Source organism: Scyliorhinus canicula, chromosome 11, assembly GCF_902713615.1.
Source record: "Scyliorhinus canicula chromosome 11, sScyCan1.1, whole genome shotgun sequence".
Taxonomy (NCBI): Eukaryota; Metazoa; Chordata; class Chondrichthyes; order Carcharhiniformes; family Scyliorhinidae; genus Scyliorhinus; species Scyliorhinus canicula.
In genome coordinates this window covers 2,787,814-2,803,188 of record NC_052156.1, presented here as the reverse complement: position 1 = coordinate 2,803,188, position 15,375 = coordinate 2,787,814, and the positions used below count along the sequence as shown (strand labels likewise).

General features: G+C 50.0%; 1 protein-coding gene across 1 annotated transcript in view; it reads left to right on the top strand.

Moving 5' to 3' along the window:
• The window catches only part of lamb2l (laminin, beta 2-like), a 268,095-nt gene that overhangs the window by 160,717 nt on the left and 92,003 nt on the right, over positions 1-15,375 (top strand). The window contains exon 21 of the mRNA XM_038812008.1: positions 3,697-3,840. Within this exon, the coding sequence (XP_038667936.1) occupies positions 3,697-3,840 (144 nt within the window). The remainder of the gene's footprint in view (positions 1-3,696; positions 3,841-15,375) is intronic.

Below are 15,375 nucleotides of genomic sequence, written 5' to 3'. Positions count from 1 at the left end.
TGTACACCCGGCCCAGGGTGGAGAATCCGGGCTGGAATTCACTTTCTGCCTGTCTCTGAGCCTATTCACAGGGGGAACCCAGAATATCGAAGGAGCAGCAGTGCGACATGGATTGGGAGTCTCATCCATTCAATGAATTGCTCCAAACAACAAATCTACGAGGGGAGTGGGGAAATAATCAAACAGAATGAGGATGGGAGGTAACCAGCCGGAACGAACGTTGAGCTGGAGATTGTGGATGACACACAACTCGATAATAGAGGCATTGATGACATGTGGACGAGGAATCAGAGATATGGGGCGGGATTCTCCCCTACCCGGTGGGGCGGGGGGTACCGGCGTAAAAGAGTGGCGCCAACCACTCCAGCGTCGGGCCTCCCCAAAGCTGCGGAATTCTCCGCACCTTTAGGGGCTAGGCCTGCGCCGGAGTGGCTCCCGCTCCGCCGACTGGCGCCAACGGCCTTTGGCGCTACGCCGGCCGGCGTCGGGGCTGGCCGAAAGGCCTTCTCCGGCCGGCGTGAGTCCGCGCATGTGTCGGAGCATCAGCGGCCACTGACGTTACCACCGGTGCATGCGCGGTAGGGGGGGTCTCTTCCGCCTCCGCCATGGTGGAGGCCGTGGCCGTGGCAGAAGAAAACGAGTGCCCCCATGGCACTGGCGGGCCGCCGATCGGTGGGCCCCGATCGCGGACCAGGCCACTGTGGGGGCCCGATCGCCCGGCGCCCCACCCCCCCCCCCGGGGCCCGCTCGCGCCGCCAATCCCGCCGGCACAGAGGTGGTTTAAACCTCGGCGGCGGGAGAGGCCTGTCAGCGGCGGGACTTCGGCCCATCGCGGGCCGGAGAATCGCCGCGGGGGGCACGCCGATCGGCGCAGCGCGATTCCCACTCCAGCTGATTCCCGGGTGGCGGAGAATTCCGGCCATGGCGGGGGTGGGATTTACGCCGGCCTCGGGCGATTCCCCGACCCGGGGGGGGGGGGGGGGTTGGAGAATTCTGCCCATGAACTCAAATCCCACCATGACAGCTGGGGAATAAAAAGCTACTTTCAGCAAAGCTGACAATGAAAATGCTGGATTGTTATAAAAATCCATTTGGTTCACCAATGATTCCTTCGGGAAGGAAAGCTCCTCCCGTTTCCCAATCTGGGTTACATGTGATTCCAGAACCACAACAATGTGGTTATCTCTGAAATAACCATTCAACTTTGTCCAAGAAAGCAGATCATCATGTCACCATCCCAGTTGGTGTTATAACCGGACGGGAAGATCCCAGAATGAAACTCCTACTCAAAAGACCGTGGGCGGACTTCTCTGCTCCCGGGAAAAATCCCGCTCCTCGCCCCCTATTCTCCCCTCCCGGCGGGGCTAGGAGCGGCGCTCCGTAACTCTCGGCCGCGGGGGCGTCGCGCCAAGAATGACGCGGCTGCCGTGTCTAATGACGTCTGCCGCGCATGCGCAGGTTGGCCGGCTCCAATCCGCGCATGCGCAGGTTGGCCGGCTCCAATCCGCGCAGGCGAGGCTGACGTCATGACGCTGACGGCACAAACCCGCGCATGCGCAGTGGCCGTCTTTCCCCTCAGCCGCCCCGCAAGACGTGGCGGCTTGATCTTGCCGGGCGGCGGAGGGGAAATAGTGCGTCCGATTTTGATGCCGGCTCGACGATCGGTGGGCACCGATCGCGGGCCTGTCCCCTCCCGAGCACAGTCGTGGTGCTCTTTCCTTTCTAGGCCACCTACAAGCCCCAAACGGGCTTCGCACTCCCGTTTCACGACGGCAGCGAGCAGATGTGTTTGCCGCCGTCGTGAACGGCAGGCCGCTCGGCCCATCCGGGTCGGAGAATCACTGGTCGCCATGAAAAACGGCGAGCACCGATTCTTCTGAGGCGGGGGATGGAGGGGGAGAGGGGGGGTGAATTTTGTCAGGGGGCCCTCCCGCGATTCTCCCATGCCGCGTGGGGAGCAGAGAATCGCGCTCCGTAACTTTCACTCTTTTTTTTCTCATATGTGGAGGAACAGAGTGACAGAACTGCTAATTAGTTTTAACAGAAAACACACATTTATTAATCGTGAAAAAATTAATTAATAATATTAACCTTTTATTGTCACAAGTATGAAGTTACTGTGAAACGCCCCGAGTTGCCACATTCCGGCGCCTGTTCAGGAATTGAACCCGCGCTGCTGGCTTTGTTCTGCATCACAAACCAGCTGTCTAGCCCACTGAGCTAAATTATAATACAACACTCCTGTACTCCTCCCTTAGGTGAACAATTACACTCAGGATTTAAGATCAACACAGATGACAAAGTACATTTGAAACTAAAATGGTCTCAGTGATGCACAAAGACACATCAATTGGCTGTGGTCAAATACACACCACACTCTGAAACCAAGTTAGTGTCTGTGGATCTCTTCCTCAGGTGACTGTTGTGTGAGAGTTTCTGAACTTTAATCCCCAAAAAACGCTTGAAAACCTTCTTTCATAATCATGCTTTCCATTAATGCTTTGCATCCCGGAATCCACTCCACATTTTCCAAAGGACTCTTTCGAACATATCTTCTGCTCCACTTCTACCAGCAAATCCACTCCAGGTTCTACACCAACTGCTTTAAGGAATTTTTTTGCCTATACTGCTTTTACACACACACACACTCACACATTCCAATATCCAGCCACCGAGTGCTCCGCACATTAGGGACTAGTTTTGCACAGTGGGCTAAACAGCTGGCTTGTAATGCAGAACAAGGCCAGCAGTGCGGGAGCAATTCCTTTACCACCCTTCCTGAACAGGCGCCGGAATGTGGCGACTAGGGGCTTTTCGCAGTAACTTCATTGAAGTCTACTTGTGACAATCAGTGGTTATTATTATTATTATTATTACTTATTTCAATTAACGCCTCACAAACTGTAGTAAGATATCACAATCTTAGAACCACTTCAGATAACTTTCTGACTTCTCACTAGCCAGCTCCTTTACAGTCCTGTGACTTGAAATGAACAGCACCCTGTTCTGTTCCCAGTTTCTCTTTGTGCCTTTAACTTCAGGCTTCCTGAGAACTCCTCTTCATTTCTGTAGCTTCCTTAAGTAGCTGACATTTAGATTTCTGTCACTGACTTTCTTACCCATTTCCCCATTGTATGGCTTTTCTTCTTGCAAAGCTGAGAGAAATGTTCCCTCTCTAGCTGCCTGCCACTAGCTGCTGTATCTTCCAGCTAAAACCAAAGAACAAAGGAAATATTTTGTTTCTTTACAGGGGCCTCTATTTGCTAAGCAACTAATTTTATATTTCACACCAGAGCTCTATCTATCACAATACAATCACAGCTGGAATCGAAGCCAACCCCCACACATACAAACATCTTTGTCCAGCATGAAACTAACTTTGGGTCCATTCCAGGGACTGAAACATAACTAAACCCATTAAAACTATACCTTATTTCTAATGTTTACCAATACAAATGTAAATCCCTTAAAACTAACTTTGTTTTCCAACAAATTGCCACCTTCCCAACAAATTGCCACCTTCCCAACAGCAATGAGGAATGGGTAATAAATACCAGCCTTGCCAGTGACAGTCACACTCTGTCAACGAATGGAGAGAGTTTGTTGGGCATCATGGAAATGTCTTGTTCTGGAGAATTGTTGGTAAAGGGTGTTGAGAGGATTTTGTTGCTGATGTTTCTGATCTCTGATTTCCAGATTGCCAGTGTGACCCCCAGGGGTCCATCAGCTCAGTGTGTGAGAAGATCGGAGGACAGTGTCAGTGTAAGAGGAATGTAATTGGCCAACGCTGTAACCAATGTGCTCCTGATTATTATGGCTTTGGGCCCAATGGCTGCTCTCGTAAGTTTCAATTTGTGTGTGTATCAACTTTGAATGACCCACATAAGAGACTGTTAACAGGCAAATTATTGACCTAGTTCGGAAATCGGGTGAGCGGCAGGTGACAGAGTGGGGATTATGGAGGTGACGAGTGGTGTCCCACAGGGATCGGTGTTGGGGACTCAATTATTCACATTATTCATTAATGACTTGGATGATGGGATAGAAAGTCATATGTAATAATAATAATCGCTTATTGTCACGAGTAGGCTTCAGTGAAGTTACTGTGAAAAGCCCCTAGTCGCCACATTCCGGGGCCTGTTTGGGGAGGCCGGTACGGGAATTGAACCCGCGCTGCTGGCATTGTTCTGCATTCCAAGACAGCTGTTTAGACCACTGTGCTAAACCAGGCCCAGCATATCCAAATCTACCGATGATACAAAGTTAGGTGGCATTGCAGACAGTCCAGATGAAATTGCAAGGAGATATTGACAGGCTGGGTGAATGGGAAAAATTGTGGCAGATGGAAGTCAATGTAAACAAGTGAGAGGTTATCCATTTTATACCAGGAGAGGATAGAGCAGAGTCCTTTCTAAATGGAAAGAGGTTAGGTACACTGGATATCCAGAGATTTGGGGGTTTAAATGCAGAGATCTTTAAAATTACAGGGACATGTCAGGGTTCATGGTGAGAATCCCGGGGTCATGGTGAGAATCCCGGGTTCACGCTGATAATCCCGGGGTCACTGTGATAATGCCGGGGTCACGCTGATAATCCCGGGGTCACGGTGAGAATCCCGGGTTCACGGTGATAATCCCGGGGTCACTGTGATAATGCCGGGGTCACGCTGATAATCCCGGGTTCACGGTGATAATCCCGGGTTCACGCTGATAATCCCGCGTTCACGGTGATAATCCCGGGGTCACGGTGATAATCCTGGGGTCACGGTGATAATGCCGGGGTCACGGTGATAATCCTGGGGTCACGGTGATAATCCTGGGGTCACGGTGATAATCCTGGGGTCACGGTGATAATCCGGGTTCATGGTGATAATCCCGGGTTCACGGTGATAATCCCGGGTTCACGGTGAGAATCCCGGGGTCACGGTGATAATCCCGGGGTCATGGTGAGAATCCCGGGGTCACGGTGATAATCCCGGGGTCACGCTGATAATCCCGGGGTCACAGTGATAATCCCGGGGTCACGGTGATAATCCCGGGGTCACGGTGATAATCCCGGGGTCATGGTGAGAATCCCGGGTTCACGGTGATAATCCCGGGGTCACGGTGATAATCCCGGGTTCACGGTGATAATCCCGGGGTCATGGTGATAATCCCGGGGTCATGGTGAGAATCCCGGGGTCATGGTGAGAATCCCGGGTTCACGGTGATAATCCCGGGGTCACGGTGATAATCCCGGGTTCACGGTGATAATCCCGGGGTCATGGTGATAATCCCGGGGTCACGGTGATAATCCTGGGGTCACGGTGATAATCCTGGGGTCACGGTGATAATCCTGGGGTCACGGTGATAATCCGGGTTCATGGTGATAATCCCGGGTTCACGGTGATAATCCCGGGTTCACGGTGAGAATCCCGGGGTCACGGTGATAATCCCGGGGTCATGGTGAGAATCCCGGGGTCACGGTGATAATCCCGGGGTCACGCTGATAATCCCGGGGTCACAGTGATAATCCCGGGGTCACGGTGATAATCCCGGGGTCACGGTGATAATCCCGGGGTCAAGGTGAGAATCCCGGGTTCACGGTGATAATCCCGGGTTCACGGTGAGAATCCCGGGGTCACGGTGATAATCCCGGGTTCACGATGATAATCCCGGGGTCATGGTGATAATCCCGGGGTCATGGTGAGAATCCCGGGGTCGCGGTGATAATCCCGGGCTCACAGTGAGAATCCTGGATTCACGGTGATGATCCCTGATAATCCCGGATAATCCCGGGTCTGGGGAGGAGGGGTCCGGCTGGGGGGACGGGTGGTTGGTGGTCCGAGGGTGGCGAGAGGGGTTACAGGGTGGCAGTATTTGGCAGACCAGGTCCCCGTGTGGCTGACGCTGTGCCGTACTGCGCGACCGCTGCAGGTAGCCGCCATACGCATGCGTGGCCACGGACCCGGCCATTCTGCGTCCGCATCGGTAAAACCGGGGGCTTTACGTGGCGCAGCTGTGAGCATCAGCGCGGGGGCAGCGCCGACTTTTTGGTCGTAAAACCAGAGGGATCCAGTGGACGTAGCCGCAGAATCGGAGAATCACCCCCGGTCTCAGTAAAAGTGAGCTGGAATTTTGTTAAAAACCCGTCTGGTTTATTAATGTCCCATTGGAAACGGGTGGAAACCTGTCATCTTTACCTGGGCTGGATTTATAGGTGACTCCAGTCCCATCAGAAAGTGGGTGACTCTAAATTGCCCTCAAAGACTAACATCAGATTCACTTCAAGGCAAATAGGGATCGCCAATCACACCCACAATCCCAACTGGCATAAAAGAGAGCGGAGTGACAGAGTTGAAATAATCAGCTTCAAGTAAAGAAATCAATTAATTCTCCTGGGTGGGTAGACAGTGATGGGGAGAGTGTACACGGGGCTGTGGGAGGGGAGAGTGTACATGGGGCTGTGGGAGGGGAGAGTGTACACGGGGCTGTGGGAGGGGAGAGTGTACATGGGGGTGTGGGAGGGGAGTGAATGGGTGGGTAGAGTCAGTGATAGGGGAGAGTGTACATGGGGATGTGGGAGGGGAGAGTGTACATGGGGGTGTGGGAGGGGAGTGAATGGGTGGGTAGAGTCAGTGATAGGGTAGAGTGTACATGGGGGTGTGGGAGGGGAGTGAATGGGTGGGTAGAGTCAGTGATAGGGGAGAGTGTACATGGGGATGTGGGAGGGGAGTGATTGGGTGGGTAGAGTCAGTGATAGGGGAGAGTGTACATGGGGCTGTGGGAGGGAGTGAATGGGGGTAGAGTCAGTGATAGGGGAGAGTGTACATGGGGATGTGGGAGGGGAGAGTGTACATGGGGGTGTGGGAGGGGAATGAATGGGTGGGTAGAGTCAGTGATAGGGGAGAGTGTACATGGGGATGTGGGAGGGGAGTGATTGGGTGGGTAGAGTCAGTGATAGGGGAGAGTGTACATGGGGCTGTGGGAGGGAGTGAATGGGGGTAGAGTCAGTGATAGGGGAGAGTGTACATGGGGGTGTGGGAGGGGAGTGATTGGGTGGGTAGAGTCAGTGATAGGGGAGAGTGTACATGGGGCTGTGGGAGGGGAGTGAATGGGTGGGTAGGGTCAGTGATAGGGGAGAGTGTACATGGGGCTGTGGGAGGGGGTGGGTAGAGTCAGTGATGGGGGAGAGTGTACATGGGGCTGTGGGAGGGGAGTGAATGGGTGGGTAGAGTCAGTGATAGGGGAGAGTGTACATGGGGCTGTGGGAGGGGGTGGGTAGAGTCAGTGATGGGGGAGAGTGTACATGGGGCTGTGGGAGGGGAGTGAATGGGTGGGTAGAGTCAGTGATAGGGGAGAGTGTACATGGGGGTGTGGGAGGGGAGTGATTGGGTGGGTAGAGTCAGTGATAGGGGAGAGTGTAGATGGGGCTGTGGGAGGGAGTGATTGGGTGGGTAGAGTCAGTGATAGGGGAGAGTGTACATGGGGATGTGGGAGGGAGTGATTGGGTGGGTAGAGTCAGTGATAGGGGAGAGTGTACATGGGGATGTGGGAGGGGGTGGGTAGAGTCAGTGATAGGGGAGAGTGTACATGGGGCTGTGGGAGGGAGTGAATGGGGGTAGAGTCAGTGATAGGGGAGAGTGTACATGGGGGTGTGGGAGGGGAGTGATTGGGTGGGTAGAGTCAGTGATAGGGGAGAGTGTACATGGGGATGTGGGAGGGGAGTGAATGGGTGGGTAGAGTCAGTGATAGGGGAGAGTGTACATGGGGCTGTGGGAGGGGAGTGAATGGGTGGGTAGAGTCAGTGATAGGGGAGAGTGTACATGGGGCTGTGGGAGGGGGTGGGTAGAGTCAGTGATGGGGGAGAGTGTACATGGGGCTGTGGGAGGGGAGTGAATGGGTGGGTAGAGTCAGTGATAGGGGAGAGTGTACATGGGGCTGTGGGAGGGGGTGGGTAGAGTCAGTGATGGGGGAGAGTGTACATGGGGCTGTGGGAGGGGAGTGAATGGGGGGTAGAGTCAGTGATAGGGGAGAGTGTACATGGGGATGTGGGAGGGGAGTGATTGGGTGGGTAGAGTCTGTGATAGGGGAGAGTGTACATGGGGATGTGGGAGGGGAGTGATTGGGTGGGTAGAGTCAGTGATAGGGGAGAGTGTACATGGGGCTGTGGGAGGGGAGAGTGTACATGGGCTGTGGGAGGGGAGAGTGTACATGGGACTGTGGGAGGGGAGTGAATGGGTGGGTAGAGTCAGTGATAGGGGAGAGTGTACATGGGGCTGTGGGAGGGGATGGGTAGAGTCAGTGATAGGGGAGAGTGTACATGGGGATGTGGGAGGGGAGAGTGTACATGGGTATGTGGGAGGGGAGTGATTGGGTGGGTAGAGTCTGTGATAGGGGAGAGTGTACATGGGGATGTGGGAGGGGAGTGAATGGGTGGGTAGAGTCAGTGATAGGGGAGAGTGTACATGGGGATGTGGGAGGGGAGAGTGTACATGGGGCTGTGGGAGGGAGTGAATGGGTGGGTAGAGTCAGTGATAGGGGGGAGTGTACATGGGGCTGTGGGAGGGGAGTAAATGGGTGGGTAGAGTCAGTGATAGGGGAGAGTGTACATGGGGCTGTGGGAGGGGAGTGAATGGGTGGGTAGAGTCAGTGATAGGGGAGAGTGTACATGGGGCTGTGGGAGGGGGTGGGTAGAGTCAGTGATAGGGGAGAGTGTAGATGGGGCTGTGGGAGAGGTTGTGGAGAGTCAGTGATGGAGTACATGAGGATGTATAAGGAGCAGGTTTAAAAATTTCTCTTCAGCTTGTGAATCAAGCCTTTATATTTGTCCATTTGAGAAGCTGATTGCTAAAATTGCCCTTATGATGAATATTTAGTGACATCTTTTGCCTTTGCTCCTCCAGCTTGTAGCTGCAATCCTGAAGGATCGATTTTCAGTATGTGTGACCAGACCAGCGGCCAGTGTCAGTGCCGATCAGGGGCAAGGGGTCGCCAGTGTGACGCGTGTCACCCTCAGCACTGGGACTTCCCAAACTGCCATCCTTGCCAATGTAACGGGCACTCCGAGGAGTGTGACTCCCAGACAGGGATGTGTGTGAACTGCAGGGACAACACATGTGGACATCATTGTGAGAGGTCAGTGACCCACACTGGCACCTGGCCGCAGGTTCCTGTTTACACTTTAGTTAGCAGAATGTTGACCATCGGGAACAATCCAGAGGCATCGAAAATCTGTCTCATTCCAGTGGAACTGTAATTCACAAACATTTGCTGTTCATTTTCTTAGTGAGGCATTACATAGATGTTAAACCTCTGCTTTGTCTAAGCAATGGGCCTTACATAGAAACGTAGAAAATAGGAGCAGTAGGAGGCCATTCGGCCCTTATATACACTATAGATATGGTATATACACTATTCCTGTAGTTTATCAATTATTCATATATTATATACACTATATATATGCTTTATACACTATTCCTATAGTTTAGCAATTATTCATATATTATATACACTATAGATATGGTGTATACACCATTCCTATAGTTTAGCAATTATTCACATATTATATACATTATAGATTTGGTGTATACACCATTCCTATAGTTTAGCAATTATCCATATATTCTATACACTTTATATATGGTGTACACACTATTCCTATGATTTGTTCACCATTCTGATACACACTTAACAGATGCAAAGCCGCACCATATATTGGGTTCCTTAGCTCCATTAAATACCCACAAAAACAGATACTGATACTCTCCTGGCTCATGGTCACACATCCTACTTTCTAACTTACCCTCTTCACAATAAAATTCAGATAAAATCTTCCTTCTATTACAACCCAGACCTCAACAATCTTGGGATACTGGACAGAAACCCCAATCTTTTATTTTAGTTTTGTAAGACTGTGAGGAAAGTATTTCTCACTCCAGGAGTGATCTCACACTAAAAAGGGATATGATACATTAAAACAATCTTCATTACAAACACAGTATTGGAATATCTTCAACATCACACAAGAAAATAGATTACAATTACCTCTTAAACAATACTGTTCAACACAGTGAATACAATATCCATAACTGTTACCTTCACTCCCACTTAAACAACAAGAAAATAAATAATCTCAGCTCTCTTTCCACCTTAAATGCCAATGTCACAGAGGAATACTTGCTTTACAGGGTTATTCTTTGAGAAAGGATCTCTCGACACTGCCTTACAGAACATCTCTGACTCTGGTGCAAACCCCTGCGGACACTCTGGCTAGATGTCCTCAAAAGCTGTTTGTAGCTGGCTTATTTCAGCTCCCCATAGTCCTCAGACAAGTCTGCACTGCTCCAAATACAATTAATCACTTTTATCTAACCTACAGTGAGAACTTACACACACTTGAAATGAAAATCGCTTATTGTCACGAGTAGGCTTCAAATGAAGTTACTGTGAAAAGCCCCTAGTCGCCACATTCCGGCGCCTGTTCGGGGAGGCTGTTACGGGAATCGAACCGTGCTGCTGGCTTGCCTTGGTCTGCTTTCAAAGCCAGCGATTAGCCCTGTGAGCTAAACAGCCCCTTAACAGCCACACTTAATCTGAGCTTCAGCCAGAATCCAAACTAAAACTGAAAAATTATTTCTCAAGCAGCCTGATGCCTTAGCTCCACCCATCAATGACATCACCAAGCTGAAAACGAATTAACTCCCCAGGGAATTCCCTTAATCGAAATAAAATTGCATCAGCCCAAACCTTTTACAAGGGTTAATTGCACCTCTGGCTCCTAAAAGCTTTGTTTTCTTTCAAACCAAGATTGCTTAAAAACTGTGACTGCAGCAGTCAAGCACACTATAACAGAGGATTTTAACCCTTACAGCACCTAATACTTAGAATACAATATATCTGAAATTGATACATTCTTCAAACTAAAGCCTACATTACTAAAAAACAGATATCTGATCAATTTCACCTTGCGGTTTGGAGAAGTTTGCTGTCTGCAATGTGGCTGCCTCATTTCCAACAGGCTCCAAAACTGTAACTGTGGGGGTTCAGGTAACTGGCCCCAAATTATAGATCATCAGAATATCAAAAGGAATGGAAAGGTTTACATTTATGTAGCACCACCTCAGTACGTCCCAAAGTGCCTTACTGCCAATGAAGTACTTTTGAAGTAATGGAGGCAATACTGCAGCCAATGTGTGCATAGCAGGATCCCACAAACAGGAATGTGATAATAAATCAAATAATCTGGGTTTTTCTGTGTTGGTCAAGGTTCAAATATTGCCAGAGGACGCCCGGGAAAATCACCTGTTTGCTTTGAGCGAGCGCAGTTAGATTGTTTACATCCGCCTGAAGATTAAACAGGGATAAACCAGGCAGCACTCTGCACGTTAGTAATATTGTCCCTGTCTAAGGTTCACGACAAGTCGTGATGGCAATCTTCAGCTCACATACACTGTACATAATTTAAAAACGATCTGAAGTCTAAACTCATTTGTTCCAGGTTTTCCAGCACCTATTTAGAAAAATAGAAAAATTAGGTGCAGGAGGAGGCCATTCAGCCCTTCGAGCCTGCCCTGCCATTCATTGTGATCATGGCTGATCATCCAGCTCAATAGCCTAATCCCACTTTCACCCCATACCCTTTGACCCCCTGCACCCTAAGTGCTATATCTAACGACTTCTTGAAAACATGTTTTTCGTCTCACTTGCCCCGCTTACTGTGGTAATGAATTCCACAGGCCGCCCACTCTCTGGGTGAAGAGATTACTCCTCATCTCTGTCCGAAATGGTCTACCCCGTATCCTCAGACTGCGACCCTCTGGTTCTGTACACCCCCCACCATCGGGAACATCCTTCCTGCATCTACCCTGTCCAGTCCTGTTAGAATTTTATAGGTTTCTGTGAGATCCCCCCCCTCATTCTTCTGAACTGTAAAGTTTCTCTTTGCTGTAAAGTTTGATGTTAACATGTGACTTCACGCAGATGTTCTGATGGTTACTATGGAGACCCGGTCCTGGGGTCTGGAGAACAGTGCCGCCCCTGTCCATGTCCAGATTATCCAGGAGGCGATAACTACCATGGGGTCTCGTGTCATGCTGACCTAGACTCCAATCAGATTGTGTGTTACTGTGACACAGGCTACTCAGGTAGGTTCAACTCTATTAGTTTCCTCCAAGATGATTAAAAAGGGCTAGTGGCAAAAAAACAGATGTCTTGAAGAAAATCAATCGAATGCGGCGTAATGTGATGATCTGGAAGGTTCTCTCTGTGCAAACTGATTCAATAATAACTTTCAAAATGGAAAAAATACCAGAATAGAAAATATTTACATGGGTAAGGGAAACGAGCGGGGGGGGGAGTGGGATTAACTTGATGGATCTTTCAAGCAGACTGGCACAGCTCTACGGACGGAATGAAATATCTCTGTGCTGTCGGATTTTATGAAAGTAAAGCAGCACAAAATAATCCCAATCGGAGTGTATAATCCAAGCAGGAAAATACAGAAATAATCCCAATCGGAGTGTATAATCCAAGCAGGAAGATCCAGAAGACAGGGAGAGGGTGGCATAGGGCCCAGGACAAAACACCTTCAGGACTGGGAATTCAACAGTCATAGATAGAATCATAGAAACTTACAGCACTGGATGATACCTTTCAGCCCATCATCTGAATACTGCCTCTCATGCTGAATCCCATCTCCCGGTTTGATGTCCTCATTGAACATTGAACATTACAGCGCAGTACAGGCCCTTCGGCCCTCGATGTTGTGCCGACCTGTGAAACCCCTCTAAAGCCCATCTACACTATTCCCTTATCGTCCATATGCCTATCCAATGACCATTTAAATGCGTTTAGTGTTGGCGAGTCCACTACTGTTGTAGGCAGGGCATTCCACGCCCTTACTACTCTCTGAGTAAAGAACCTGCCTCTGACATCTGTCCTATATCTATCTCCCCTCAATTTAAAGCTATGTCCCCTCGTGCTGGACATCACCATCCGAGGAAAAAGGCTCTCACTGTCCACCCTATCTAATCCTCTGGTCATCCTGTATGCCTCAATTAAGTCACCTCTTAACCTTCTTCTCTCTAACAAAAACAGCCTCAAGTCCCTCTGTAAAGTATAGATGATCAGAGAAACCCTCGTGTCTAAAAATAAAAAATCCTGTAAAATTCCTCAACCTCAAGAACCGGCCGCACTCTCTTTCCAAAATGATTTATGGAATCAGCTTCTGTACCACCTGTTCAAGTCGCGCACTCCCGATCCCAACAACTTGGAGTGAAGACATTTTGCCTCATCAATCTTCCTGATCTGTCACTGGGTATTTTGAATCTATCCCCACCCGACGGACCCACCCACCAATGGGAATACAATGTACTCGATCAAAACTTTTCATCACCCTGAATGCACCTTCTATTCAGGTCACCTGTTAACCATCTTGGGACAGTCCTTGTTGTGATCTCAATTTAAGGGAATATGCATGAGTTTGGGCAGCACGGTAGCAATGTGGTTAGCATAAATGCTTCACAGCTCCAGGGTCCCAGGTTCGATTCCCGGCTGGGTCACTGTCTGTGTGGAGTCTGCACGTCCTCCCCGTGTCGGCGTGGGTTTCCTCCGGGTGCTCCGGTTTCCTCCCACAGTCCAAAGATGCGCGGGTTAGGTGGATTGGCCATGCTAAATTGCCCGTAGTGTCCTAAAAAGTAAGGTTAAGGGGGGGTTGTTGGGTTACGGGTACAGGGTGGATACGTGGGTTTGAGTAGGGTGATCATTGCTCGGCACAACATCGAGGGCCGAAGGGCCTGTTCTGTGCTGTACTGTTCTATGTTCTATGTATATAGCCAGAATGTGGAGCAGCGTGTGGCCAGCAGCGAGTAGCAATTACAGCTGGGATGTCCCCATGAGGAATAGTTGCTGAATCCACAAAGTACATCTATCTGAGCCATCTTAGAAATACATTGAACCTCTGTGTTTGCCAGCCCTGGTGTGAGATTAGGGAATCATAGTGCAGAAGGAGGCCATTCAGCCCATCGAGTCTGCACTGACCCTCTGAAAGAGCACCCTACCTAGGTCCACTCCCCCGCCCTATCCCTGTAACCCCACCTAACCTGCACGTCTTTGGATTGTGGGAGGAAACCGGAGCACCCGGAGGAAACCCACGCAGATACGGGGAGAACGTGCAGACTCCGCACAGACAGTGACCCAGCCGGGAACCGAACCTGGGACCACTGGCGCTGTGAGGCAGCAGTGCTAACCACTGTGCCACCGTGCGATTGAGAAACGCAGACTTAACCCCAACCATCCTAACCTTTCGAATCGCTCCTGGTTTCTGAAGTCCCTCATCGCTGGTCACATCCTGTAAATCTTCTCTGGACTCTTTCCAAGGCCTTTAACATCATTCCTGAAGTGTGGTGACCAGATATGTCCACAATATTCCAGCTCCGATCTAATCAGTAATTCATCTAGCAGAACTCTTGTTTTTTTTTATATTCCAATCCTTTATTTAGAAACCCAAGTAACTCCTAACCTTTTTGCTAAAATCGCCGAATCAGTTTCCCCCGCCACCTTTCGGGATTGTTTATTTTCAGACGCGATGGTTTCTCTGATCATCCATACTTTACAGAATTATCCCATTTACACTTCGCTGTCTTTCCATATCAAACCTCCTAAATGCAACACTTCATTGCCCTTGACCTTGAGCTCCACCCACAACCTGCCTGTTTCATGTCACCTTGAAACCTCTGTCTACCCTCACCACTATCAACATTCTGCCAAGTTTCATATCATCCAGAAACGTTATAATCGTACCACCTCCACCCAGGTTAAATATTGAGTGAGGGTCTTATAAGTTTGGAGGTAATACAATAGTGAGAAGCAATGTATGTTGCAGTGTTTAACACGAGTTAAGATGGGCTGAATGGCCTTTCTCCTCAGTAATTATCTTGTGATTTTAGAACATTTAAAATCACCGTTGAAGTTTTGCTGAGGCAGTCTGCAGGTTAACATAGAACAGTACAGCACAGAACAGGCCTTCAGCCCTCGATGTTGTGCCGAGCAATGATCACCCTACTCAAACCCACGTATCCACCCTATACCCGTAACCCAACAACCCCACCCTAACCTTACTTTTTAGGACACTACGGGCAATTTAGCATGGCCAATCCACCTAACCCGCACATCTTTGGACTGTGGGAGGAAACCGGAGCACCCGGGGGAAACCCACGCACACACGGGGAGGACGTGCAGACTCCGCACAGACAGTGACCCAGCCGGGAACCGAACCTGGGACCCCTGGAGCTGTGAAGCATTTATGCTAACCACCATGCTACCGTGCTGCCCAGTTGCTGCGGTGAATCCTGTAGATGGTACAGACGGCTGCCACCGTGTGTTGGCACTGGAGGGA